Source organism: Strigops habroptila (assembly GCF_004027225.2).
Source record: "Strigops habroptila isolate Jane chromosome 13 unlocalized genomic scaffold, bStrHab1.2.pri S16, whole genome shotgun sequence".
NCBI lineage: Eukaryota > Metazoa > Chordata > Aves > Psittaciformes > Psittacidae > Strigops > Strigops habroptila.
In genome coordinates this window covers 11,720,301-11,746,556 of record NW_022651054.1, presented here as the reverse complement: position 1 = coordinate 11,746,556, position 26,256 = coordinate 11,720,301, and the positions used below count along the sequence as shown (strand labels likewise).

The following is a 26,256-nucleotide window of genomic DNA, read 5'->3' as shown; positions in this document are numbered from 1 at the left end:
GACAAACTACATTAGAGACTAATTCATCTGTGGAGCTCACACAACTTCATATGTTCTGCGATGACTCCCACTGGCCTTTGAAGTTTGTTCAAAAGCTCTGCAGGTATAGGCTGGAAAAATCCCCCATTCCACAGAACTGGCCAACTGTGAGTTTGGGATGGGACCAGCTCAAGAATTCCTTCCTCCCAAGTCAATACAAGTCACCTCGCAAGGATGACAGTATAAGTCATCCTGTGAAAGAGGCTGGACGGGACACTTGGCGGAAGGAATGCTCGTTTTCTTTGAGATGCAGATAAACCTCTGACAAGATGCTCTCGGCTGAAGCCCGGTTGTGAGACCAAGCAGAGGGTTACGCTTTCATTCCTGTACTTCCAGCGCCACCTCGTGGACAGCAGGAGGAACTGCAGCTTCAGGAGCTCCAAGGAATCGAACTGCAAAGTTCTCACCACCCACGTGGAGGAGTCACCGCTGAAATCAAAGAGCGGCAGATCTGCGCTGCCGGCAGCTCGGCGGCGCCTTGGGCCGCGCTCCAGACACCCACAGGTGCCAAAACCTTCTAATTTTATGGAGTACATCACCTTCACGTCATGTTTCCCATGAATCCGCAAAGCCTCTGGGATGACACGCAACGGGTGACAGAAACAAACAGCCATTATGATAAAAAAATCAAAATGAAGTATAAATCTGGCTATAAATATCAAAACCTCTAGTTAAATGAATTAATGGGACCACAAGTAAATTATGTGAGCAAGGATAGCTGCTTCTCTCCTCCCTGTCATCCCAAGTCTTTCCCCAGGAAAAGGTTTGAAGTGATTTTCAGTTCCATCTGACTGCCCCAAACTGCAGCCTGTGCTGTGGGAAGCTCACCTTGCCCTCCAAGATATCCCACATACATACAGACAACTGCTGCACACACTCACTGGGAATGGCTTTGTGGAGTGTACCAAGAGTTCACTGGCATTAAAAGAAAAATAACCCCCTAGATGGGATTTTCTTGTCCCTGGTTCCAAATGTAAATATTCAGACCAAACCTGCTTTACATTAGCAGCTGCCTTGGTTGCTTCTTAAGCCACACAAAGCCATCCACCAGGGCTGGGCCTGGGCTGTGACCTCGCAGAGGCCAGGATGCCCTATCCCTGGCAGTGTTTAATGACAGGTTGGATGGAGTTTGAGCACCCTGATGCAGTGAAAGATGTCCCTGCCCATGGCAGGGGGCTGCTCTGTAAAGTCCCCTTCCAACCCAAACCACTCATTCTTCATTCTGCTTTCCTACAGCAGCTAGAAAATCACTTGACAAATTACATTTAGGAGGCTTTCCAATGAGTGCTATTCAGCATGATTATCTGGTATGTATAGACTTTCATTAAAGAGACAGACAAGATCTTATCAGCTTCGCTAATAGATGTACCAAACTGTCCTGCCAGATCTGATAAGCTCAGAAGATGATTCCCAACAGCCTTAACCCCTTAACTGGGGCTGGATGCCACAGTTCACGCTTAGGTTTGGTTATGGGCTCACAATCATCAGCAAGGGCTGCTCCTCGCTGTTGTACCTGTGACCCACCAAAGCCCCCCTGTAAAGCTTTAGGTAGGGTTTGCACTGTGCTTGCAGCACCAAGGCCTGCTTCATGTCTGCAGAGGCTCCTGCAACTGAACACTGAAGTTATGCTCTTCTGTGATCAGAGCTAGAAGCCCATGGCAGCGAGTATACACCTGCAAGAAGCAGAGAAGATGCTTGGGCAGTAAAATCCCCCAATTGTCTTTGCATGATTCCAGCCCTCCAAGCAAAACCATTTCTCTCAGCTCCAGCTTTGTGCACACATGCAATCCCTTTCTAAATGCAAGCTGGGTGCTCTGATCTTAGTGCTGTGAAAAGCTGGAATGGAGTGAATTAGAAACTCCAAGCAAACCACTAATGCTTTGTAAACCACCGAGAAAGAAAGATCGCCTCCAGGTAAGAAAATTACTCGAGTCTATAGACAGTTGCATGTCCAAAGAAAGTACCTTAATTCAGTAATAAACCTCAGGAGATAAATGCTGTAATGATTATTTATATTTTCCTCTCATGCCTGGATTCATGCTTGATTGGATCCTCTGTAGTTCATAAGGAGAAAAGCAGCAGTTTCAAAGTGCCACTCATCATGTATCTGCCTACAGACAGAGCCTAGAAAATGAGGATCCTGATTGGAGCATCTCAACTTCAAAATTATATGGAATAAGGCCGAGCTGTAAAATTGTGTACACAGCATCTCGTAATTGCAGCTACTGCTGGAATAAATTACAGCGAGTGTCAAACATTCCAGGGCTGAACTGCATAGGGTTCTTCAGCTAAAATGTCCAGAAAACATAACCCCAAACTGAGACCAGATTGAGCCCAGTGACCTTTCAGGAAAGTGTCTGCAGCATTTGGGTTTGTATTTTACCTGATGAATGAGACTCCCAGCAGCTGAGTGTTCTCAAGCACTCACACACATTATGTAAGGATTTGGTACATCTCAGCTATAAAAGTGAACAATTTAACTCAATTACTATCCCCCAAATCCTCTGATGCCTGGATTTAGGTGGTCATTTCCACAACGCTCACAGTTTGTTCCATCTATAAGCAGATGCAGCAGTTCCGGCTGAGGAGTCTGCCCTGGGATGTTTTCCACTTGTCTGGAGAATTTGAGTTTCCCTCCCACCGTGTTTTACAGACCAGATTCTTTGGGCAACTTCCCAGATTCTGGCTGGAATATCCAACCATTAGTTCTCACCTTGCCCACCTGCCAGCCGTAGGAAATACCTTTGTGCCTTTAAAACATACATCGAAACTGCTTGTTTAACTGTCGGCACTGTCCCACGCTACTGAGCTTCACACCTCGACTTGTTAAACCTTTCACGGCTGATCCTGCTCTGCACACGAGGAACCACCAGGAGTCCTGCACTGTGAAACAACTGCCTCATGTTGTACCAGATTAACTTTATCTGCTGCAGCTCCTGAGGGTGCCTCAGCACCAACCAGGATGTGGCAGGGGCTCCAATTCCCACCGCCCATCCCAGCTCCATCAGGAGACAGCAGCTGGCTTCCTAATCCTGTCACAATTAGAGCTGAACACACACAAGGTGTTCTGACACCTCAGGGAATATGCATGCCGCCTGTACTCTGTCATTAACCACATCATCTGTGCCCAAAGGGCACCATTAACTGAAGGTGAAGCCCTGCCTGTTCTCACTCCCTGTCTGCATTAATTACAAGCAGAGTATTTGATGTCATGTGTGCTAAATTAATACATATAATTATTTTGCCAACCAATAAAATTAGAAGCATAGAATCCCAGACTGGTTTGGGTTGAAAGGACCTTAAGATCATCTAGTTCCAACCCCCTGCCATGGGCAGGGATGCCTCACACTAGACCATGTCACCCAAGGCTCTCTCTGGCCTGGCCTTGAACACTGCCAGGGATGGGGCAGCCACAGCTTCTCTGGGCACCCTGTGCCAGCGCCTCAGCACCCTCACAGTAAAGAACTTCCTCATGTCTAACCTAAACTTCCCCTGTTTCAGTTTAAACCCATTGCCCCTTGTCCTATCACTATAGCCCTTCCCAATACTTAGCTCCTGGACCTCTGATTATGCTCCTCAGTCTACTTTTAAAAGCCTCAAGTCTACGAACAGCTTAAGCCATCTTTTCAGCATACTGTAAGACAAAATACTTTTATTAAAAAGCATGTTTTGCCTCGCATTGAGGGTTATGCATACACTGCAGAAGCTTATAACATCAAACAGCTTCTCAAAAGCATCGTTTTCTGCTTACATACTTCCATACCGTCATCGCTGAAAGCCCAAACAGCAAACACTTAAACCAACAAAGCTTTATCACAGCCATCCCCGTTAAGCCTTACCCAGTTTTTGAGCAGACAGAGCATGGCATGGTGCCTGCATGGGCAGCACACGGGGGCTCCAGCAGCCCCGGCAGCAGTTCATCAGTTGGCACATGCCAGAAGGTCAGGACAGGAGCAAGGCTCCAGTTCCCATCTCACACACACACTCGTGGTGCTGAACCCCCCCCCCACCCCTCCGTGCCTGGTGTGACCTGATCAAGAGACAGGCAGCTGCAAGGCTTAAAAATAGCAGGAGGAAGAACCCAAGGTCAAGCCGCCCGTGATGTGCAACTGCTGCAGCAAGGGGCTCCCAGCCCCTTCCTGGTGCAGCCACCCCCAGCAGGGTCCATGGCACAGGAGCAGGCAGCCAGGGCAGCATTCAGCACCCTACAGGGAGCTGCAGGGCCCATCACTGCATGTACAAACCCCATCCACACACCAGCTTCACCCGCAGCTCTTGGCCCACATCAGCCTTTTTGTAGGAAAAAATGGATTCAAATGGATTTCTTACCACTGCAGGAGCACTTCACTGAGACTGCAGAGCCTCACTACGTCCAAGGAGATAAACCATAGCAGAACCGAGCCTGGGGGCCAAGAGAGGAAAGGGAACACCACCCAAGCACCCTCCTGCAGGCAGCCTGGCTAATGGCCCTGCTGCTGCCCAGCCCCTTTCATAGCATCCCACAGGTGAAGTGTTAATTGTAATCACTCAGGTGCTCCCCATGTGCCTCTCAGTGGTGGATGCTCATCAGCACTCCCCAGTGCACAGCTGTGCATGTTCCTTCCAGCTGTAGCTTTGCAATGATGTCCAAAGCAACACTCAGTGCAGCAGGAAAGAAATGCTGCCTCATCAAACCTTCTATTGCAATGAGAGTTACGGAGAAATTATTACATCTGTTACCCTTGTCACATAAAATGAGTTGAGAACAAAGTATAGCACAGCAGTGGCTCAGGGACAGGAGAAAAGTGAGTTACCAGAATGCTACTTGTGCAGTATTAGACTGTGACCTACCTGTATAACTGGGGTGACAGCCCAGCATCCAACCGGGTCGTGTCCCATAGCTGTGCACAGAATGGGAGGTCTTGTGGCCTGCGAGCCAGGGTAAAGTCTTGCACTAGGAAACCATCATAGAATCAGAGAGAGTTTGGGTTGGAAGGGAACATCAAAGCTCATCTAGTCCAACCCCCCTGCAATGAGCAGGGACATCTTCAACTAGACCAGGTTGCTCAGAACCACATCCAGCCTGGCCTGGAATGTCTCCAGGGATGGTGCAATCGCCACCTCTCTGGGCAACCTGTGCCAGTGTTTGTAAAGAAGCTGGGTCCTGCCCTGTTGATCCAGTGGTAGCGCTGGGAGATGTCCCAGTTCACACCGTGCTGCACGCTGACACTCTTGTGCTGCAGTGGGGACTTCATGCGAGCTCACCCAGCTCGGCCGCAGTCCATGCCAGGGGGACAGTCCCAAAGAGCTCATCTAACGCTGTCACTTTATGGACACACACAGCGTAGCACACAAAATATGTTATTTATTGTGAATTTTGCAAAGACACATTTAAGCAACAAAATATACATTTGTGAACCTTTAGTTTTATACATAACAAATACAGTCTGCTACCATAGCAATAAATTAAATGTACATTATTTACAACAGACATAGGCCACCAGGAACTACAAAGCACCGCCTCTCTACATAAAAAATAAACTCTGTCAGATACATTTCTTCAAGATATATTTTCACTCTATAAACTCTCTTCACATTCTAACGATTTAAATCCAGCATTTCCCTTTGCAGGATATACGCAGTGCTACATTCGTTAAAACATAATGCAAGCATGCTCTGGGACAGGGAATGACGGACCCGGCCAGCTCCAGTGAGCAGCAAAGCAACATGAGCACGAGGTGCGACCCGCGAGGTGCTGAGCTCTGACCTGACGGTGGTTTAAAGCAGTTATCGATGCTCAGCACCTCCTGCAGCCAAACCAGAGACAGCCCAGACACCTCAGCCCCGGTCAACAAGCCCATCCATGCCAGCGCGTATCCCGGCCCCTTCCCCTGCCACTCCTGAAGACCCTCAAAGCTCTGGAAAGAAACTGAGTTTGTGCTTCAGATCCCCTCTTTTGCTCACAAAAAAAGCACTTTCATGTTGTGCTTAAGTGTAATCCTGTGCTTGGCTCTGTGGGGTATCAAGAGGGTGCAAGTACGTGCCAAGAGCTTTCCTGAATAAAGCCCAGCCAGAGCAGCAACTCAGACCAGTCCCCGGCCTCACACAGGAGATGCTGGTGATGGGGATCCAGGTTCCCCCTGCCTGCAGCACCAGCACCGTGGGTATGGACCCAGACCCAACCTGCCTCTGCCTCTCACCAGGCTCATGAACTGGCCCAGGCCAAGCACAGCCAGGCTGCAGCAGGAGCAGGGGGGACTGAAACCCTGGCAAGGAGGGGAGCAGCTCCCCACAACAGGAGAGACCCCCCAACACATCTGGGGGCTTCCCTGGTGCCCCCCAACCACATTCCTGAGCCCCTTCTGCTCCCTGTGCAAAGTCACTTTTGAGTCCTATAGAAGTTATGTGTATAACGGTGGGGATCAGAAAGGAAAATGCACTGGCCAATACTGTTAGTGTCAGTTAAGGATCCTTTCTTTTTTTTATATATATATTATATATATATAAAATCCCTTTTATATATGTATATATGTGTGTGTGTCACTTATAAGCACAAAACGTTTTGCAGTATATATACAGGAACACCTTCACCCACTGCTGGAAGTGCAAACACCTCTGAAGTTTAACACAACCACCGGTCAGCCCCAGCACCACCATGAGACAACCTGGCACAGCTCAGGGCTGAAAGGTGCACACCACGCACACGTGGCTGCAGGGAGCACAGACAGAAACCACGCCACAGCCCAGCCAGGTCATGAGCGGTAGGGCCCAGGGGCTGTTAAGGGTGCTGCAGCGGGTTTGTGCAACCCATTGTGAGGATCCTGCTGAAAACATTCTAGATCATGCAGGAGCCGCTGGCAAACCCAGTGCCAGACCTCAGCTCCCAGCCCCACTGCTGAGGGAAGGACAAGCCCCACGCACTGCATCTCTCTCCCTGAAGCTTCACACTGTCCTGCCTGCCTGTAAACCCATTAGAATAGTTCTACAGATCAATCTAGTTCAACAAGGAAAGTCACAGTTTCAAGTAAGAAAACCCAAACAGAACCAAAAATGAAAACCCAGCTGACAGTAGCGACTGCATCTTCTGCTGAAAGATCTCATGGAGATCAACACCCAGGTGAATGACAACGTCTACAGAATCAAGCAACTTCTCAGGGCAAAAAACAAATCCAAGACAGACCCTCAAAGCAAGTCATTGCACCAGTCAGTATTTCACTGTGCGGCGTAAGAAAACCAGACCAAAAGCTTCTAAGAGGAAGAACTGGGGACGGGTTTGAAAGTGCTACCAAAGCATCGTCAGACAGAAGTGCTGAACAGCAAAGTATGTGGAACCTGAGACACCTAGAGCGAGCTACAGACCAGGCTAAGCACACTGTGCTTCTCCTCTTCTAAAGAAAACCTCGAGATTTGAACTCTATTTAAATGCAACTCGGCGACAGCAGGAGAGTGTCCCCACTGGTGGTTATTGGTATTTACGAGTCCTACGCAGCCCACTTGGTACTGTGAAACTGTTCTCTGCCTTTCCACTAAGTGGTTTCCTCCTTTAATCTGGTTCCTCTACAGCGTTTCCTTTCCAAATGGATAAATGACATGCACAAGTGGGAGCACCGGTAGGAACCAACCAGTAAGGTTATCACATAGTCCCGTGCAGAGCCTCAGGGAGCAGAGCCAGCTCAGTTTGGCGTTACTCTGGCCCAGGGGAGGTGATGGGAAGGAGGGAGGTGATAGGGAGGAGGGAGATGATGGTTTGCTTCTACAAGCACTTGCTCCCAGAGAGCTGCATCCTCCAGGGAGCAGCCGCAATGGCTGTCCAGGGCTGCTTCTAGGGGTGTAGCACTGCAGGCACCTCCTAAAACTGGCTGTGGGATACTTGTGTGCCTCTGGGAGCTCCAGCCATGGACAGGTAACTTTGGCACCCAAAGTTCTGTCTTCATGAGGAATCATGAACTCAAAGAATTGCTTTCACGTGAGATTGAGAACCTTACTTCATGGAGGCGTTTGCAAAGTTCATGGACAGTGGTAAGGGGGAAGGAGCATCTCTGCAGTGTTTCTTTCAGAAATCTGGTAAGGGAAATCAATGGGAAATTCATGGACAGACCTCAGTAAACTTTGGACAAAGTTCCATAAAAGAGCAAAAGGATTTCTTGGCATATTGAAAGAGGTATTTTTTGGAAAAGGGCGTTCCAGGGAAGTCACCTTGCAGAATCCATAATCCTCATCCTTTAAAATAAAGAAAAGCACATTCAGAAGCAGCAGGACAGATTCTGCAAGGGGGCGGGAGCAGCCTAGTGCCATCCAAATCACCGGAGTTTTATGTGACCCAACCCATAGGGTAAAGCAGAGCCCACCGGGTGGATTCACTCTGAGTACCAGTGCTGGTATTTAGATAGACTACAGCTTTAGCTTTGGTTAACCTTTTCCTGTGCCCGTGCTCAGTTTCAGGCAGGGAAAAAGCAGGGAGGATGTATAAACCATCTCTGGAGCTGGCAAGAGAGGACGTGTTGGCCTCAGTCACCAGCTCAGCCCAGGACCGGTTCACATGCCCTCCCCTTGTGCCGGCCACTGAGCACGTACAGAGCAACGGCCTGCATCTGTCCTAGCAGTTGTGATGTGGGTAGTGAGCCCAGGGGGAGCCCAAGGGCCTGGGGAGCTGCTGCGTCCATGGTGAGGGGTTCACCTGGTGGGAAGGCGGCTGGGTCCTGCCGGAGCAGATCCCAGCACAGAGGCACAGTGGCCCGCGCTTCCCACAGGATGCTGAAGAGTTTTCCCTTGGTCGAAACAAAAATTCTCTGCAAAGAGAAAAGGATAAAAGTGTCAGAGCACAGATCGGAGCACAGCAAACCCCGTCCTCCCTGTGGAGACGGGCACAAGCGTCTCACAAAGGGTAAGTGGGAAAAAACGAAGCCCACTGGTCTGTGGCCCATCGCCCCGGGAGAAGGTTGTAGAAGCACTGAGCTGCATCTAGGAGCCCTCCAAAAAGGGACATGTGAACCTACACCGCGGCAGCGGCGGGCACAGACCTATGTGTCACCAACCTCTAGTTATTCTTACTCAGCGCTGCCCTCATCTTCCAAAAGCATTTAGGATGCTTTAAGATCATTCTTGGTCACGTAGTTAACCGTAGGCAGTGCAATTAGCCAGCATTAGCTACACACCCCTGGCCACAGATGAGACAAGATGCTCTGCACAAGACAGCATTCCAGACACTCACCTTGTGCAGGGTCACGACTCCTCCTGCTAGTGGCTCTGATGAAAGAACAGAACAGGAGGTGGATTGCAAAGGAAGAGATGAGAACTCGTGAAACCCCTTCCCCATCGTCACCCCAGCCCCGCGCAGGCTCTGCCCCACAAACAGAGCTGGGCAGGATGTGGCCGCGCTGCACCCCATCCCACCAGAGCCGCTGGACCTACCGAGCTGGAGCTGCTGTGGCTGAGCTTGTCAAAGCGAAACTTGAGGTTTGAGCGGGGAGAGTTCCTGTTCTTTATATCTGCTGGCGGGAGGGGAAAAGCAAAGAGGAAAAACAGTCACTGTGAACAGGAATATCTGCAGAAGCAGCAATGCTGACTGACACCCGTCAGCCAGGAGCTTCAATAGACTGCTGCCACTGCTACCAATATTGAGTCTGTTTTGGCTGAATGTTTGGCAAAATCTGTACATTAAATGTTTTTGATGGAACAAATTGAGGCTTAATTACATTTCACAGTCTTTCTACTGGAAATGCCACTAAAAAGGCTATGAGAAATGACTGATCCGTATAATGTATGGGTGGATTTTCATGTTCTTGGCAGGAAAAACACAAAATAAACACTTTAAACATTAGAAGGGGCTGGTTTAATAGTTCAGAAAATCACTAATGAATAAGGAGGAGGACCTGCGGGGTGCTGAGACACAAAAAGCCAGACAGGTCGTGCTCTGCAGCCCGGCTTTCCCCATGTTGTTCCAATTACGGAGCTGTTCAGGGTGGGACTGTGCCTCCACGGCTGTTTCACAAACAGCTCTGATGCTTCTAACACCATGCCATTTGGGTGGTGGTGCTTCGGCAGTGCTCTGCCCGCGGGGATGTGCGGGAAGGGGCGAGCGCTGCCGGCACCCCCAGCCTGTCACTGCAGGATGCACCCACAAAGGGCCATTCCTGCCAGCTCTACCCTGTTGAATATGGTCTGGCTGGGACAGATGGAGACAGTGGCTGACTGGCAGCAGGGTGATGGAGCCAGGACCAGGGAAGCTGCCTGTTTATTAAATAAGGAGTGAGTCATGGCTCGGTCCTTGGAGACAGCGAGTTTCCACGACTACAGCACATGCCCGTCAGGGGAGAAGGGAGGAAACAAAGCCACAGCAAAAGCCACCTCAGCACTCTGATTTAGAAGGGAAACAAATTCCCCATGGAAATATGGAAATAAAGCACACACATGGGGCCACCTCTCCAGAACAGCCCAACAGAATCAGGGTTTAGGGATGAGTGAGGGCTTGTGCTACACCTCGTATGTGATGTCCATCCTGCCAGATTGAGTGTGGCCACTGCTTCACCCCATCACCTTCAACAGCAGCCTGCAGCTCAGGCAAGGCAGGGGAGAGCATTCTCCATCCCAGAGCAACAGACCCCATTCCCAGGGCCACAAACCCCATCCTGGAGCTGCAGACCCCATCCCGGAGCTGCAGACCCCATCCTGACCCTCCTCTGCAGAAAACCGTGAGCTTCCAGGCACTCCAGGAGTGAAGGCAGGGCCGGTGCTGCCCGTGACCCACCTGTGGGGCTCCTGCTCATGATGACGGGGGTGGCCGCAGCCGCCGCGCTGGGGCTCTCGCTGCCGGGTGAGGCACCGTACACAAACACGTCCTGCTTGAACGGCGATGCTGTGGAGGGCTGGCTCCCCTGCACCGGAGAGACCGCGGCTGCATCCCTGCCACCGAGCCCCATCGCCCACCTGCCCGCGGAGAGCTCGTCCTGACGGAGCACCCTCCTGGCCCCGTGTGCTGAGCACCACCCAGCGCACGCCAGAGCTCATGGGGTGTCCCACCAGGCACCCAACCCTCACCTCCCTGCACATTAAACCCCTCGATGCCAGTGGGGTGGAGGCACCCAGGGGCACTTCCCACACACAGAGACCACCCGGGGATCTGCAGGCAGGAAGCCCAGGGCCATGTGGAGCTGCGTGTCCCAATCCTGAACACATCATGGTGGGTTCAGTGCCTACCACGCTGTCGTACTCCTCCAGGGTCTCGCTCTCCCCCGCCGTGCTGCTGAAGCTGCTGGTGCTCGAGGAGGAGCGTGAGATGTTTGACCTTCCATTCTCTTTCAGCTTAATAAATGGCCTGGGAAGAGATGAAACAAAACGAAGGGCACGTGGTTGTCACTTGGAAAGCCATGTCCTCAGGCTGTGACAGCAGGACAGACCCTCCTGTGCACTCCCAGTGCAGAGCAGCTCCACAGGGATGAACTAGTGGGGTGCTTCTGTAAATAACCACTTCCGAAACCACATGATAAAGTAGTCGGTGGGAGCCGCCAGCAGAAACCCCAGGGTCAGGCTGAGCTCCCTGCTCAACCCCGTGCTGTGAGGATTTGGCAGCTGCTGTCAAATGCTGCTCTTTGCTATTCTCAGCTATTTCCAGCCCATAAAGGAGCTGTGCTCATGAATCACCAGAATCTGTTTTTTCCCCTCCCTGAGTTTCAAACTTATTTATAGTAAAACCTGGAGACGGTTTTGTTTGACAGAGTCCCTGCTGGTCCATTGAGCTGTGGCTGGAGGAGGATGTGGACCCCCCAGCTCACCTGTCCTTGTTGGGGCATATTTCAGGGGAGCTGGGGTTGGACGAGGTCTCAGACTTCATCTCTTGGGAAGAATGTCCCAAATCTGGCGTCTTCTGGGTGCCAGAAACACTGTCACTGAGGGCACAGAAAGACAGGTTGCATGAGTTACACAAGAGACTTAAAAAGAATGGTCAAATTATACTCCCTAACACCAAATGCTAAACTGAAAGAGTGACAGATGCTCGCTGGATACCACCACTACGGTTTAAAACAGAGGGAAGGGATCCAAGACACAATTCCTCGAACATGGCAAAAGCAGCTCTCTTTCCTTGTGTGGGAAGGGGAGGCTGTGCCCCAGGCAAGGCTTCCAGCACCCACCGGCAGCTTCTCTGACGCTTAAGGTGCAGTAGGGGTTTCTATCCTTAGAGACGGGGCGATGCCACACTCACCACCTCGTCCTGGTCTCCGCCTGGCTCTCGGACCCTGTGTGCAGGCGAGGGAACAGCCCCGAGCGGCGCTTGATGGGGCTCCTAGACTGGTTCTTGGCGGCAGCTACTGGAACCGGGGGCTGAAAGCACAGAGCAGGCCAGGTTGGAGAGCAAAGTTCTTTCCTAGAGGCTCAGAAGACTGAACATCCTATGGGGAATTACACTGCCTGCAGGTCTCATCTAGAAAACATGTAATGCCAGAATGTCTTTTGTATCTCCTTTTGTGTTGTGCTGAAAGCTGCAGGAAGCTCCTCTTCAGTTCTCCCACAAAACAAGCCCAACTGGAACAAAGCACTGATAAAATCACGCTCTGCTCAAGTCCCCTCTTTGCCTTTACGCTCGCCGCCCGTGCAGGGACAGCCAGACCCTGTCAGCGCGTGCATCCCAGGAGGGATGGACAGAGGGAGAGTGGGACAAGGGGACAGCGGGACAAGGGGACAGCGGCTGCGCTCACCGAGAAGGTGGTCTTGGTCACCTCGCCGCTGTTGTGTGCGATGCCACCGCTGAGGCTGCCTGGGATGCCGCCACCGTGGTGCTTCTTCTGGCTGCCCACCATCGTCTCCATGGAGTGGCTGCGCACCCGGATGGCTCTCTGTGCCGGAGGGGACAGGGGACAGAAGGTCACCACCACCCTGACCCCAAACCCCCTGCCCAGCCCCACATCTGCCCTGGGAGCATCAGAGACCTGCCTGGTCCTCCCTGAGCACCAGCACACACCAATGGTAACCTGGCAGGTAATAGCAGCCACATTGCACCGCACAGCCCAAGGACGAGCCACCACAGGGCTCAGGGAGCCCCACAGCCACCACGAGACCAGATTTCCCCCCATTGCCTCTGTGGCACTGCATGTGATGGCCAAGGACTTCAGCTTTGGGACCGGAGAAGCAGACGCGAACCCCAGCTTCTGCTCAACCTCCCAAACCCCTCAGCGGGAATGGGGATACACACACACCCCCATAATTCTCCCTGGACTCAGAAAGGACAGATCCAACATGGAATCTCCTGCCTGCACCTCTCCTGCATGCTGATGGACTCTCCAAACTGCCCCGAAACATCCCCAGAGCTGGAGGCTGCCCAGCTGCACAACAGCACTTCTGCTCTCAGCATGATAATGCTTGAAAAACACTTTCAGCCTGAAGCGCTGCTGCTGTTGGTTTGGCCCATCCATCTCTGTAAGAGATCTGGAGACAGCATCATCCCCACAGCAGCCACAGACTCTCCCTGCTCCTTCCATCTTCATTTCTCCCAGCCAAGCAGCCCCTTCCCTCACCCTTCACATCAGTCACGATCCCCTGGGCTCTGGACACTTCCCTCTGGACTGCCCTTGTCTGAGTCACATCACCAAGTCTGGGCACAGCTTCTCCTGCTGCAGCCCCACAGCTGGATGCAGCAGAGCAGCCACCACGACCGCTGCTGTACCGAACTTCTCCTGTAATTCAACCCTATGGCCAAAGTGCCGTGTCCTCTTCCCAGCCCCAGCCAAGGGCTGCGCTTCCCACCCAGCCTGAGCTCACACAGCAAACCACAGCCTCTGCCCAGCTGCCCTGGGATATCTGTGTCCGTTCTGGCACAGGCTAGGTTTCACAGGAAGGAGATGCCGAGCACGAGGCCTCGCGCCCTTGTTCCCTTTGGCTGCCCCGCGTTGCTGGAGCTCCATGGCTGAGGGATGCCCACAGCTGGACATGCCCTGCCTGGGCACGGAGAAGGGACACCGAGTCCAACCCGCCTCTGCAGCAGAGCCTGGAGACGCACCAAGCTGGGTCTGGACACGAGGGACTCGCAGCCCCCGTGGAGCTCCCCATGTGCCCTGGGAAACGACCAGCAGCTGGGCTCTGTGAGCATCAGCAGCACGAGCTGGAAGAGGGCTGCTGTAACCTGTTTTGACTCAACACTGTTCCAAGCAGAGCTGCACATACTGGAGGCAGAGACCTTCTGCAGATCCAAACTGGGTGCTTAAACAGGACCCGAGCTATTTTTAAAGCCTTCTCTCGGTTGTTGTCCCAAGCACTTACAAATACGACCACAAGTTCTTTTCTACGTCTGGCACATGCCAGGAAAAGCAGCAGTGAAATGCACAAGTTATAAAAAATCTATACCCATATTTCAATTACTGCAGTCACCATAGTAACAGGAGCCCAAACCGGACCATGATGCCACTGTGCCAGTTATAGGAAAGTTCCTCATCGCAGCTATTCCCTCTCAATTGTGGCTGCACTATGTGCCGTGGCTACCTCCTCCAGTCCCTGAATCCCAGCTCAGGGTAAAGAGGTTCTGGAGGAAACAAGCCATAAGTGATGTCTGGATGTGCCCAGCACTGTCCCTAGTGCACTGGCACCGGTTTGCTGCTAGCTCCAGGGGTTACTGGCCCTGCACCAGGGTGAGGAGAAGCTGCAGCCCCAAATTCCCACTGAGACCCAGCCCATGCTGGAGACATGGTCACCCCGACAGCCCCGCACTGTCCCTCCTGCCCGTCCAGTAACAAGCACCAAGCAAGAGTCCATCAGACCGGATTTATTGGGGTCAGCAAATCATACAAACTCAGTGTTGGCAGACAGAAGGAACCAGTCACTCACTTTGCTGCCAGGGGCTCCAAATGGTCGCTGTGCCCTGCAGCAGGCGGGTGTCTGCCCGGGGCTGCGGAGCTCTGCAGGGCACTCAGCACCCTGCTCTGCTGCCCTGAGCAGCCGGTCCCATTGCACAGCCCAGGAAGGGGCTGCGTGCTGGGTCATGGGTGCAATGGGTTAAACAACTGTGGGGGTCAGGTCTTGCCCATCCCAGCCCCGGTTCACCACGTCTCCTCTCCCTGCTCACTCTGAAGCACGCGGTGGAGGACATAAGCGAGCAGGCAGCCCAGCAGTGCAGCCCAGGCCATGGGGCTCCCCGCCTGCCCCAGCACACCCTGCAACGCCGAGAGAGCAAAGTCCGCTTTTGTACATGAAGAGCATGCAGAGAATGATTATTTAACATCGTTGCAGCCCTCGAAGTTACTGATGTGATATACAACTGCCAGCACCTCCATTTCCCCATGTCTCACAGCTGAAGGACACACCTGAGCCTCCAGCGTCTCTGCAGCAGGGCCAGGGAGTGCTCACCCCTCCCCTGCAGCACCAGCGCAGGATGAGGTGACCCATCCACCACCCACCGGTGCCCATTGCTCTGTGCTACAGAGGAAACATGCCTGTTTCTGCACAGCCGCAGCCAGGGCAGCTCCCCCTGCCCAGGGCGGTGACAGACACTCCGCACCAGCACCCCCTCCACTGCAGACACAGCTAAAGCTGTCCCTGCCTGGCAGAGCCAGCACCAGGATGGGGAGAGGCGCAGAGGGAGCTGCACAGGAAGCACAGTCACAGCATCACCCAGGCAGGGATGCGGTGCCCTGGTGCGGGGGCTTCGGTGAACACTTGCCCATGGGCGCAGCTTGGATCTACACACTCCAGCCCTGCCCAGCACCCCATTGCTGCTGCAGCCTCACCAGAGGCCTCTGGCAGTGCTCATACCCCAAGACTCACGTTCCCCACTGCCCAGCGGGCCACTCCAACAGTTGCTCAGAGTTTCCTCTACATCAATTCACCTTCTCCAGCCCACTCTCCCTTCTTTCCCCTTACACTCACCCAATCCACCCTGGCACACTCAGCACCGTTTCCTTTCTCCAAATCCAGCACCTCCTGTTGTCTCTCCTGTTTTAAGCACAACACTGACCACCTCTCACCCGCTGCCACCCCTGGGTGTCCTTCCCTGGTTCCTGTCCTGCAGCCGGTGTGTCACAGCAAGCCCCAGGGCCAGCCGGCAGCCCAGGGACACAAGCAGGACCTGCCCTGCAGCGGCTGACCAAGACCCCTCCAGAGGCACAGCAAATGCTGCAGCACACTGATGGAGGATGAGGTGCTCAGGGGCTCTGGAGAGGTGGCTCCGATGGTGGCATCACCAACAATCCAACCACACCTGCCCATGCCTGCTCCCACTGAGCTCACTGGTGGTGGCCAAGAGCTCCTACCTCCTCCTGCCGCCCTGCTCTCGAGGACACCCCTTGTCCCCCAACACTGCTCATTGCATCCTGCACTAGAAGGTGCTTTGCCAGCCCCGGGTGCGTTTAACGCTGCAACCGATGGGGGTTTACCTTGAACGACTCCAGAAAGCCTCCATGACCCCCATTCTCCAGCTTGTCCTCCTCAGGCCCCAGCCCCAGCATGGTCTGTGTGTGCCCGTGGAGCTCATCATGGAGGTTGTCCAACAAGGCAGCCCGCGTCCGGTCCTGGGGAGTGAGAACGGGCTCAGCGGCGCCGGCCCGCGGGACAGCGGGGCAGGAATGCCGGGCAGGAGCGCCGGGAGCTGCCCTGCCAGCAGGGACACGTGGGCAGCGTTACCTCCAGCTTCGCAAACTTGTCAGACTTGCAGCAGGCGTTCTCAGCATTGATGAGCTTGGTCAGCAGGAACTCACGGAACTCGGGGCTCTGCGGGGCAGAGAGCCAAGGTGGAAAACACGCACCACCATGAGATCCTCTGTCTCTGGTATGGAGCTGTACTGACCCCAGACTGAGCTCACAGCACCCTGTGGGCCCTCCAGCTGTGGGGGCATTGGCTCGGGTGCCCTCCTGCACTGGCCATCACCCGCACACAGGTTATGCTATGGCACATGGCCTCCCACCCAACCATAAACCAGAAATCAAAATAAATGTATACAGATCCCCGAAGCCACCTCTTCCCCATGCAGGTGTGCTTGGAACCGTCTCGGACATACACATGTACTTCTTTTACAGCTTGGAACATGCTTCCTGCCGCAGCTCTTACCTTCTGGAATACCGGCGGGCTCGGCAGCGGCGGGCCGAAGGAGGGGACGTCTTCCCGAGCCGTGACCGACACCTGCAGAGCCAAGAGAAGCATTATTCCAGTGGAGGCAGCCCCAGCGCAGGGATGTCCCTCTCCTGGGGGGCAGCCAGCATGGGGCCAGAGATGTTCAGCGCAGCTCAGCCCAGCCGAGATGCTCCAGCGCCTGAGAGCAAAGGAACACCCCAGAGCTCCTCCCCAGCCATCACTCCTGCCTTCACGAGGGGATCAAGCACACACAGCTTTTTATGTTTCCTTCCTATTCATTCTGTTTTCATTTGTGGCTCTCTTAGAAACCAGAGCAGTGACAGGGTTTATGCCACCTGCGCTTGAGTGATGCATTAGACAGGTCTGAGCAGTTCTGAGGCTTATTCAAATACTGAGCAGCATAAAAAATCTTTCACAAATGAGCATGCTACTATACACGCATGTAGTTCATACATATATGTATACGCACACATTATGTAATAGTGCACACATAAATATACATGTGTGTGTATATATGCATGTTATATTCACATCCATAAGCTGTGTGGGTATGATTCGGTACAAGACTGCTGGGCAGCCACCTCCTGACCTCAGCCTGAGCTGCTGAAGCAGAACCAAGCACGTGTGAGCTTCCCCCACCTTGTACGCTGTGTTTTCTGCCTCGGGGTTCTCCACCTGCACGACAATGTAGGCGTGCAAGAAGTTGGAGGCGATCATGTCTGGGACAAACGGCGTGTTCTCTTCTTGGAAGATAATTGCCACGATGTCGTTGCCAATGTGCCTCTTCCTCTGGAGCTACGTGGAAAAGGAGAACATTTGGTGGGTAAAGCCCGGCGGCACTGCTCCCGCAGCAGCAAACACCAGCACCGGGTGCTGGCGCAAGGAAGCTCATCTCTTACTTGCTGTGTGTCTCCCTCGGTAAAAGGCAGCTTTGTAGAGACGTGAAACATTATCTCCCTGTCCCTGAACACGGTGTACACAGATTCTGCTCCCGTCTGCCCGTGGCTGACATCCAGACCTCCTCGAAAACTGGAGATGGAGGGAAAGGCAGGGAGAAACCAAGAAATATTAACTGAAAGCTTTGCAGAGAGCATGGCAGCTGTCAAGAGGACAGGGAATAGAACCAACCGCCTCGTTTGTCTTTATCTGGTAGCGAGCAAATGGGAGAGAACAAACTGTGCATCACGTATGGTAACGGCGCATCGCCGCTGCTCCGCAGCCCGGGGCTGAGCAGCCACAGCCGTGGCTGCAGCCATGGGGCTGAGCGACCACAGCCGTGGCTCCAGCCGTGGGCCCGGCAGTGCCAAGCACTGTTGTGGTGGGCTGCTCTCAGCCATCACCACCAGCCGGAGCTCTGCCTGTGCCGTGGCCACTGCAGCGACTGGGCTGGCAGCACACTGCAGCTGAGCCCACGGCACTGGACAGGGTGCGCTCCCATGCAGAGCTGCCCTCATCTGCAGCTGAATGCAGTTGGATTTTCTCTGCAGAAGGAAGTTGTTCTCTCTTGGCAGCTCCAGGGTTTTTTTTAAACTCCCCCAGCTTTTTAAAACAAGCCAGAGCTATATTTGCTTCTGCTCTGTACATCCCGCTCAGGGGGGAGGTGACTTCTGTTCTTGCACCGTGGATATTTTTACATATGACATGGTCTCTTGCTAAATGTTTTTGTAAAATCAGGCTTTTTATTTAACTTACCCTTTGAAGTCCTGGAGTGTTATGGTGTCTCCCAGAAAACTTAAGAAGTTCTTGAAGGCAGCGCTCTCTTCATTATTGCCAAACAACTCCTCCTCTTGGGTCTACAAAACACAGGAAGCACGTTTTGAGAGCCCCAGCTCTGCCCGATTCCAGCAGCCAGCTGCTCCTCTGACACACTACGGGTGGTACAGACACAACGACCACAGACACCACGAACATGGCAGGTCCCTTCCAAATGCGCCTTCTGCATGTCATCCTTACAATCAAACCTTCCTATCAGCAAAGTGCCACAGGAACAGAGAAAGGGACCGTCCTGCCACAGCTCTGATGGTGATTTCTGCTTGGGCCACCTCTCCCTGCCTGTCCATCCCCTGCCACCTCCTGCCCACCCACAGAGTCTCCAGAGATGCCACCAGCACCTTGTCCCAGGGTGCCACACACAACCGCAAGCTGCTCCCCAACTGGCACCGCTGTGCTTGCTGTGGGCTGGTCACAACACACCCGGCCACCAAGACACCCGAAGGTAAAGCTGCTGAGAGCAGCTTCTGACCAGCAGCGAGGACCTCAGGATAACGTTCAGGAAACACCAAAACACAGATGATTCCTCCATTGGAAAATCCAAGTCTTAACCATCCCTTGCATGCTACATTTCAAAATAATGAGACCTCAATTGTGGCCTTGCATGAGTCACCCCATGCAGAGTAAAATGCAATATGCAAAGATAATTAGAGTGCCTGTCAGAACAATCCTCAGTGAGTTATGACACGCAGCTGCCTCTGCACTCCTCATCCAGCGTCCCCGGCTAATGACAGCCTTTCCAGCAAAAGCATGTCTTCAGAGCCCACAGTCCTCCAAGACAAATGTAACTGTTTCACCGTCTAAACATACATCTGATTAAAATACCGTGCCTGCTACAATCCATTCTCACATCCCCTGTTCCTACAGCAGCCTGTGGGCTGACTTCCGCACTGAGGTTTCTCAGTCACATCACTTTTCAATGAGTCGGGGAAACATCTGAGTGGTAAGATCAGAACGCGTTACTGAGGACACCCGGCAACACAGCGCTGCACACGGCAGGATTAACTCCACTTGTGGCACACGGCATGAGCTCCGAGAGGACGGCGCAGGGGTTCCTCACCTGCCGGAACTTCTGGTAGATCACACCAAACTTGAACGTGTTGTTGACCTCATGCTCATCGTAAGACACTATCATCTGGGATGCCTGCGGCAAAACAAAATGCAAATTGTTTGGTAGTTGACAACACGATGTGCAGAAGAGTACCAAAGCAGCTGCTGGATCTTGGAGGAAAGGGGAGAATTAACCCTATCCAACCTTCTCTGCTGAATATGTGACTGACTTGGGGTAAGCGACCTCACCTTGGGGTATAGAACCGGGTTGAACTTCAGCCCAGAGGCATCGTCGCAGAAGGCCTGTGGGCAAGGGGAAAGAGCAGTCAGTGCCGGATCCCTGGGTGTGGAGGAGACACCTGTGTCCTGCCACAGCAAGGCTGGGAATGTCTCATAAAGGAGCCAAATCCAGCCTCCAATTGCAGGAGCTGCCCTCTTTGCATCCTCAGTGGGGTGCTCCTGGTTGGTACCCAACTGAGGATGCAGCAAGACAAGTCCCATGTCTCTCCATAGCTCAAAGGGGCTGCCATTTCCTCACCTCTTCCCCCAGATATCAACCAGTGACCTGTCCAGGATCAGCGGGAAACCAGCAGGGCCAATGCACACCACCACCCAGCAAGTGCCCCTGGTCCTGAGAGCCCAGGCACTGCTGCCCAACACCACCCAATGGCACAGTGGCGTGGGCTTTGCTGCAGGATTCCCAGCCCAGCCTGGTACTTTACCTTTGCAATCTGGGGGATGCTAGGGAGCTTGCTAAATCCTGCCAGGGGGATCCTTTCATGCAACGTCTTCACTTTGGACCTAGCAAAGCAGCAGAAAGGAGCAGATGTCAGGGAGTGTCTAAGGCAAAGGGATGCAGGGTGCAGCCCCCCACAGCGATGCTGCATGGGAAAAGATGTTCTGCTGGATTCGTTGGGGTTGGTGAGTAAGCAAAGGCTCCATTTGTCTTCTCCTCGCTGTAGCTCTTAAAATATTCATAGTTGGGAGGGAAGTGACACAATGGTTCAGACACACTGTGTCTTGTCAGCTTATGGCGGGACAGTGGTAGATGTGACTGGTATTATCCCAGAGAGGATTAAACCCGGAGGGGTTTACACTCGGTTTCAGTGGGTTTAGCAACAGATCAAAGTCTCGTGTTCCTTATCAGGGGTCAGGCAGCTCCCGTGGAAAAACAGAAAAAGGAGGATGCTGCTGCTTCCCATCCCATCCCTTCCCTCCCCGAGCCCCTCATGCATGGCAGTGGCGTGCTGCCAGCTTGGCTCTGGCCTTCACTATAGAAACAAAACGAGGGGTTCCCAAAGAGAAAATATTTTGTTAAACAAAGTATACCTGAGTATAATCCTTAGGTATTCGGTGCCATCTGCCTCCTCACACTTAATAGAAAGGATCAGATTCCCAAGGCTGCTGGCTGTACAATAAAAATTTAAATGATCCTAGAAATAGAAACCATCAAACAGCATTAGTGGGGAGCAGCTTGCCCATGGCAAGGGCAGCCCCATGCCTGGCCAGAGGCGAGGACTCAATTTCATCCCAACACCCTCCCACCCTCTTTGCTGGGACCAGGGTTTCATCCCTCTGCCCATGGACCGCAGCACTCTGCCCTCAGCCTTGGTCAGAGAGAGGAAGGGGATTACAAGCCTGGAAGCAAGAGGGCCACGGCTGCAACCCGCCGGTCCCTGCTCTCCTTGCAAAGGGGGCAGCTGCAGAATTTGCCCATTTTGCTCACAGTTTTACAATTTCCTTTTATTCTTGGGGGCAATTTTCAGCTGAGCACTTGCCCCCTGCGCTGGGGCACCCACCTTCCCCAGGAAATATTTCCTGTAGGCTCTGGCCTCTCCTTTGCACTCCAGCTTGTAGCCATAGGTGCTGGGGCTGAGGTTCTCCTCCTCCTCCTCGCAGATGCTGCTGTCGGATGAGGTCGGCGTGCCGAGGTTTTCTGGGTCTTCAATCCAGTATCCCCCAAACTGGGGCAGGATGATCAGCGGGTACGGGCTGCCCTTCTCCAGGATCTGCAGGACACGTGTCCGTGAGGGGTCGGGCAGACTGGGGTGCAGATGTGGGGTGCAGCGGCTCATCGCCCTCCATCCTGCCCCCCACCACAACAGCTCCCAGCCCTGGTACCAAGGGGATAAATCCAGCCCTCTCTGAAAGCTCTTCTGTCTTTGCCAGAAGAGGGAATGTGCTACTGAGGAAAAGCAGCAGCTGCAAAGATGGGAAGGAGGAACATGCTTTGTGCACCTCCCTTCGGAAACAGGATTCCACCAATTCCCCTGCTATCAGCAACTTTGGAAAGGCAATCGCCAGAAGCCATTCAGGGTGGTTCAGGGCACCCACCTCATCAATGCTGGGGTATGGAATGTAGTCTTCCTGCAAAAAGGAATCAAAACACCATGTATGACCATCTATTCCCTACCAGCCGTCCCTTAAGACCACATCTAACTGCTGTACTGGTCCTTCCCATCCCCACGCCCTGCACTGAGCACCAGGCGGTAACAGAGAGTGATGCTCCTGCTGGGTGATGGGCACAACCCCGGGAGCCTGGGGACCACACACGGGGACCCCTCTGTGCCCAGCTCTGCAGGAAGGCACTGGGCAGGACAAGCCCTTCCGCAGGAGGTCTCCATTACCCGTGTAAGCTCTCAGCTCTGCAGCAGAGCCCAGCGTTTTACACAGCTCACCGCTGAAATGCACGGGCTTGGACATAAAGCTGGATTAGGGATTTACAGGCACCACTCCCTCATCTTTGCAGTTCAATCTGTGCCTTGGTTTTAGATAACAGTTAAATCTTTTTTAGTCCTTTCAGTGACTGTTTTTGGTGATGCACATTAAAGTTCTGAGATAAGGCGGGAGGGACACTTGAAGAGACCCACACAAGAAACAGAATTCAACCAACCTTGTGTTTTTGGCTTCCAGCCCTCTGTTCTTCAAGTTTTGGTGCCTGTTTGGAACAAAATTAATAGATTGAATAATTAAGATATTCACAATAACACAGACAAAACCACACAGGTATATTGCAACACAGGAATCACTGACACGAGTGGCATGAAAGGAGGGGGCTCTGCAGAGGTGCCAGTGTGCCAGGACAGACCCCGGCGTAACGCAGGATGTGGTAGGACAAGACCTGGGTCACAGCGACACCGCACTGAAAACATCTACATGTGAGACCATGGTTTCCCAGGCACCAAACACAACATGCACCACGGTGGGGGAGCACTGCACATCCCATCACTGGGGGTGAACGCCGCCTGCCTGCCTCTCTCTGCAGGGACAAGGCACATGCCAGGGGACACCCTGGTCCCCTGATTGTCCTCCTTATGCAGATCCGGATGTGTTTCAGCGTGGGAAAAGAGCATGCTTTGCCCTGACCCGAGGGTACTGAGATACTGCCAGACCCAGCCGTGCTCTGCACCAGAGCCTGATGTTTGCAAAGACAGGCAGCAGCATCCCGACTTTACCAGAGAGAATGGGACCGGGTCTGAGAGCATGTGCCCTGCCTGGTGGCACACAGGCCTTTCCACAGGGCTCAGAGCGCTGGGACTTCAGCAACAATTCAGACCAGGGTATGGCTGGACAAGGGCTCCCGCACATTCAGTGCAGGAGGTGCAGTGGGGTCTCTGCCCTGCAGCCCCTGCCGGGGGGGGTGTCCCGCATTGCTGGCATGCACACGGCTGCTCACCTGCATTTTTTCCAGCATTTCGAAGAATTCTGCAGACTGAAAAAGAGAAGAAGGAAGTCTCCTGTTGAACACACAGACAGGAGGCAAGCCAGCCTGAGCCACGTCCAGGCAGGGACACCGGACCCCTGCCCTGTGCTGGCATCCCAGCCCTCAACAAGAATGGGAAGAAGAGATTCCGTTCATAACTGGTGGCATGTGCCTCTGGGACACTCTGTCCAGCCCCACCACCGGGCAGGGACAGACCCCACGGCCGCTCCGAGGGCCATGGCTGTCCCACAGCAGGTACCCCCGGAGCAGCTACAGGGAGCACAGCAGCAGCAGCAGTTCCCTCTTCTCCTCCTGACTCCTCCTGCGCTGTGTTCCCTTTCCAAAGCAGCTTGGGAAGATGGGCCGAGTGCCACGGGGCTTTGCAGCCCCATGAGCATCCCCAGTGCACGCAGGGCACATTGTTCCTGCATCTTTGGCAACACTTAGCACAGGGGCTCAGACACAGCTGGTTGATCCTGATCCCTCATCCGGCTTTTCCTGCTCTCAAGTACAGGCAAATAAATTCTCTCGCCAACCAGCTGCTGTAAATGTTGAGGCCCTCACTGTAAACTGCTCAGTGGCTTCTCTGGAACTATGCTCCAGCAGCCCCATCCTTCCTCCCCTCCCACATCCTTCCCACCTCTCCTCTAACCCGTGTTTGCTCCCGGCTCATAAGGCCAAGGGGTGGCTGTGCTGCAGGTGATGCTGTGGTCCAGGAGGGAGAGCAGGAACCGGATCAGCAGCTCCAATGCTGCCAGCTACCAGAAACAGTTTGCAGAAGAGAGATGAGAGATTTGGGGCAGAAAGAGTCACGGTACCAAGGAGAAAGGCTTGAGGGTGATTTTTAGTGAGCTCTTAGAATAGACAGAATTTATCAAAAGACAAAAAGGAGAGGAAAAAACAAACAGATGGGGAGATGAAGAAATGAAAATGGAAGACCAAAGGAAAACCTCAGAGAGATTTTCTTCTAATACATGTGGTGAGCAAAGGTTAGTTTTACAGCACAAGCAGCCTGTGACCGCCCCAGTGACACCAGCTGGGATGGGGCAGAGATGCTGTCAATGCAGGCGTGGACTTCGTGAGGCCCAGCCCCAGCCCTGGCCATGCTTCAGCTTCAGACTGTGCCTGGTTTAACCTACTGCACCTATGGGAGGAAAAACAAACCCTGGACTCGGAAGAGGCTGAAGCTGGAAGCACTTTAAAAAGGCTTTTCCTTATTCTGAGCTTCGTTTAGATTCCAGTTCATGTTCAGGTCTCTGCGATGGACAGATGCTCTTTGAGCAATTAAAACAGTTTCCAGGTGCCGCTCTGCCAGCAGCCAGAAACAGGGAACCAAACCTCGCAGCAGCACCGGATCCACCTGCCAAAGGAGCTCCATCAGAAGCATGTTCATGTGTTCAGTACAGCAGACGGCAGTCTGTGCCCTGCAGGGATTTATGCACGTTTGGAGCCAGCTTCACTGGGCCACAGATATTTTGGCAATTAGAGCAGAGACAATTACACCTTTGTGCTGCCCAGCAGGAAGCTGAAAGGCTCCAAACTGACCCTGCATCTGCTTCTTCCGGGCAACCCAAGGCAACACCGGAGTGGACAGTGTGTGCCCCCCACCTTCAGCAGGACAGACCTGCCCAGGAGCTGGTCCAAATGACCTCAGAAATCCAAAACACTCAACTGAAATGGCACCACTGCTATTCCTTTCAAGCTCATGTGTCCTCACTCTCACCACTGAGCATGCTACAGGCAGCGCGAGGGATGGATAATCACATCCCAGTGCATCAGCACAGGGAACAACACGGTTCATCTCCATCAGCACCAGGCACGGCACCGGCTGGAGCACCCAGGGTCTGTTCGACCACCCCAGCACCCCGGGGCAGGTTTAGTGAGCAGGTTTATCCATCACCTGCGGATGATGAGTGCTCAGAGCAGAAGCTGCAGTGGAAAGTGCCCCTTTGAAGGCTTCCAGAGAAAGTTACCCCCATAAGAAAACCCTGTGCCAGGCGGGATCAGCCAGGATGGAGAGCAGCGGGGCAGCGCTGCTCAACTGCCCTCCCGCGAATCCGGCAGCACTCACCAGCAGGCCTCAGAAAAAATCCATCATCTTTCCGGCATCACCACCCCACGCAGCAGCCACGGCCACAGTCAGGCCTGTGATGGGCCCTGGCCACGGCCATCCCTCCCTGTCTCACACCGCCCTCGTTAATGTTTCCCTAGGCCAGAGGCACGGCTGCTGCTTTGTTGTTTCAAAGGGTGGCTCCCTCGGAGGCAAAGTGCCCGAAACAGGTTGGGCAGGAAGCAGGAGAGGGTTTGCTGGGTGCTGCCAGGTGCACAGCCCCGTGCTGGGATGCACAGCCCAGCGGTGGGATGCGTGGACCTGCATCACCCCAGCTCCAGTCAGGAGCAGCCGTACCCCTGCCTGCAGCGTGCCTGGGGTCTCACCCCCCCAGCCTCTCCTGCAGCAGCACCAGAGCAGGGAGCAGACCCCAGCACCGGAGCCACCTCTGCACCCGCGCAGCCGAACTCAGCCTGCATTAAAAGGCAGAATTTCCATTTAAAACATGATCAGGGCAAAGACGTCCCTGCTCCCTCCCATCGCTCCAGGCTTTGACCCCCCTCAGGATCCCCCTCTCCTACTCTGCAGCCCAGCAAGATGCCACAAGTGTCACCT

General features: G+C 53.5%; 1 protein-coding gene across 6 annotated transcripts in view; it reads right to left on the bottom strand.

Moving 5' to 3' along the window:
* Positions 1–5,363: 5,363 nt before the first annotated feature.
* The window catches only part of RAP1GAP2 (RAP1 GTPase activating protein 2), a 61,110-nt gene continuing 40,217 nt past the window's right edge, over positions 5,364–26,256 (bottom strand). For 5 of the 6 annotated variants that reach the window (XM_030472189.1, XM_030472193.1, XM_030472191.1 and 2 more), the window contains 22 exons: positions 23,565–23,600; positions 22,782–22,826; positions 22,223–22,255; positions 21,688–21,897; positions 21,218–21,321; positions 20,611–20,689; positions 20,138–20,191; positions 19,899–19,982; positions 18,761–18,861; positions 17,968–18,097; positions 17,708–17,863; positions 17,045–17,116; positions 16,621–16,707; positions 16,374–16,508; positions 12,711–12,848; positions 12,218–12,336; positions 11,790–11,903; positions 11,215–11,332; positions 10,766–10,892; positions 9,430–9,509; positions 9,230–9,264; positions 5,364–8,807 (listed from right to left, as the gene is read on the bottom strand). In XM_030472189.1, coding sequence (XP_030328049.1) covers positions 9,256–9,264; positions 9,430–9,509; positions 10,766–10,892; positions 11,215–11,332; positions 11,790–11,903; positions 12,218–12,336; positions 12,711–12,848; positions 16,374–16,508; positions 16,621–16,707; positions 17,045–17,116; positions 17,708–17,863; positions 17,968–18,097; positions 18,761–18,861; positions 19,899–19,982; positions 20,138–20,191; positions 20,611–20,689; positions 21,218–21,321; positions 21,688–21,897; positions 22,223–22,255; positions 22,782–22,826; positions 23,565–23,600 — 2,031 coding nt within the window. In that variant the 3' untranslated portion in view covers positions 5,364–8,807; positions 9,230–9,255. The remainder of the gene's footprint in view (positions 8,808–9,229; positions 9,265–9,429; positions 9,510–10,765; positions 10,893–11,214; positions 11,333–11,789; positions 11,904–12,217; positions 12,337–12,710; positions 12,849–16,373; positions 16,509–16,620; positions 16,708–17,044; positions 17,117–17,707; positions 17,864–17,967; positions 18,098–18,760; positions 18,862–19,898; positions 19,983–20,137; positions 20,192–20,610; positions 20,690–21,217; positions 21,322–21,687; positions 21,898–22,222; positions 22,256–22,781; positions 22,827–23,564; positions 23,601–26,256) is intronic. The other variant, XM_030472192.1, reaches the window with a different exon arrangement.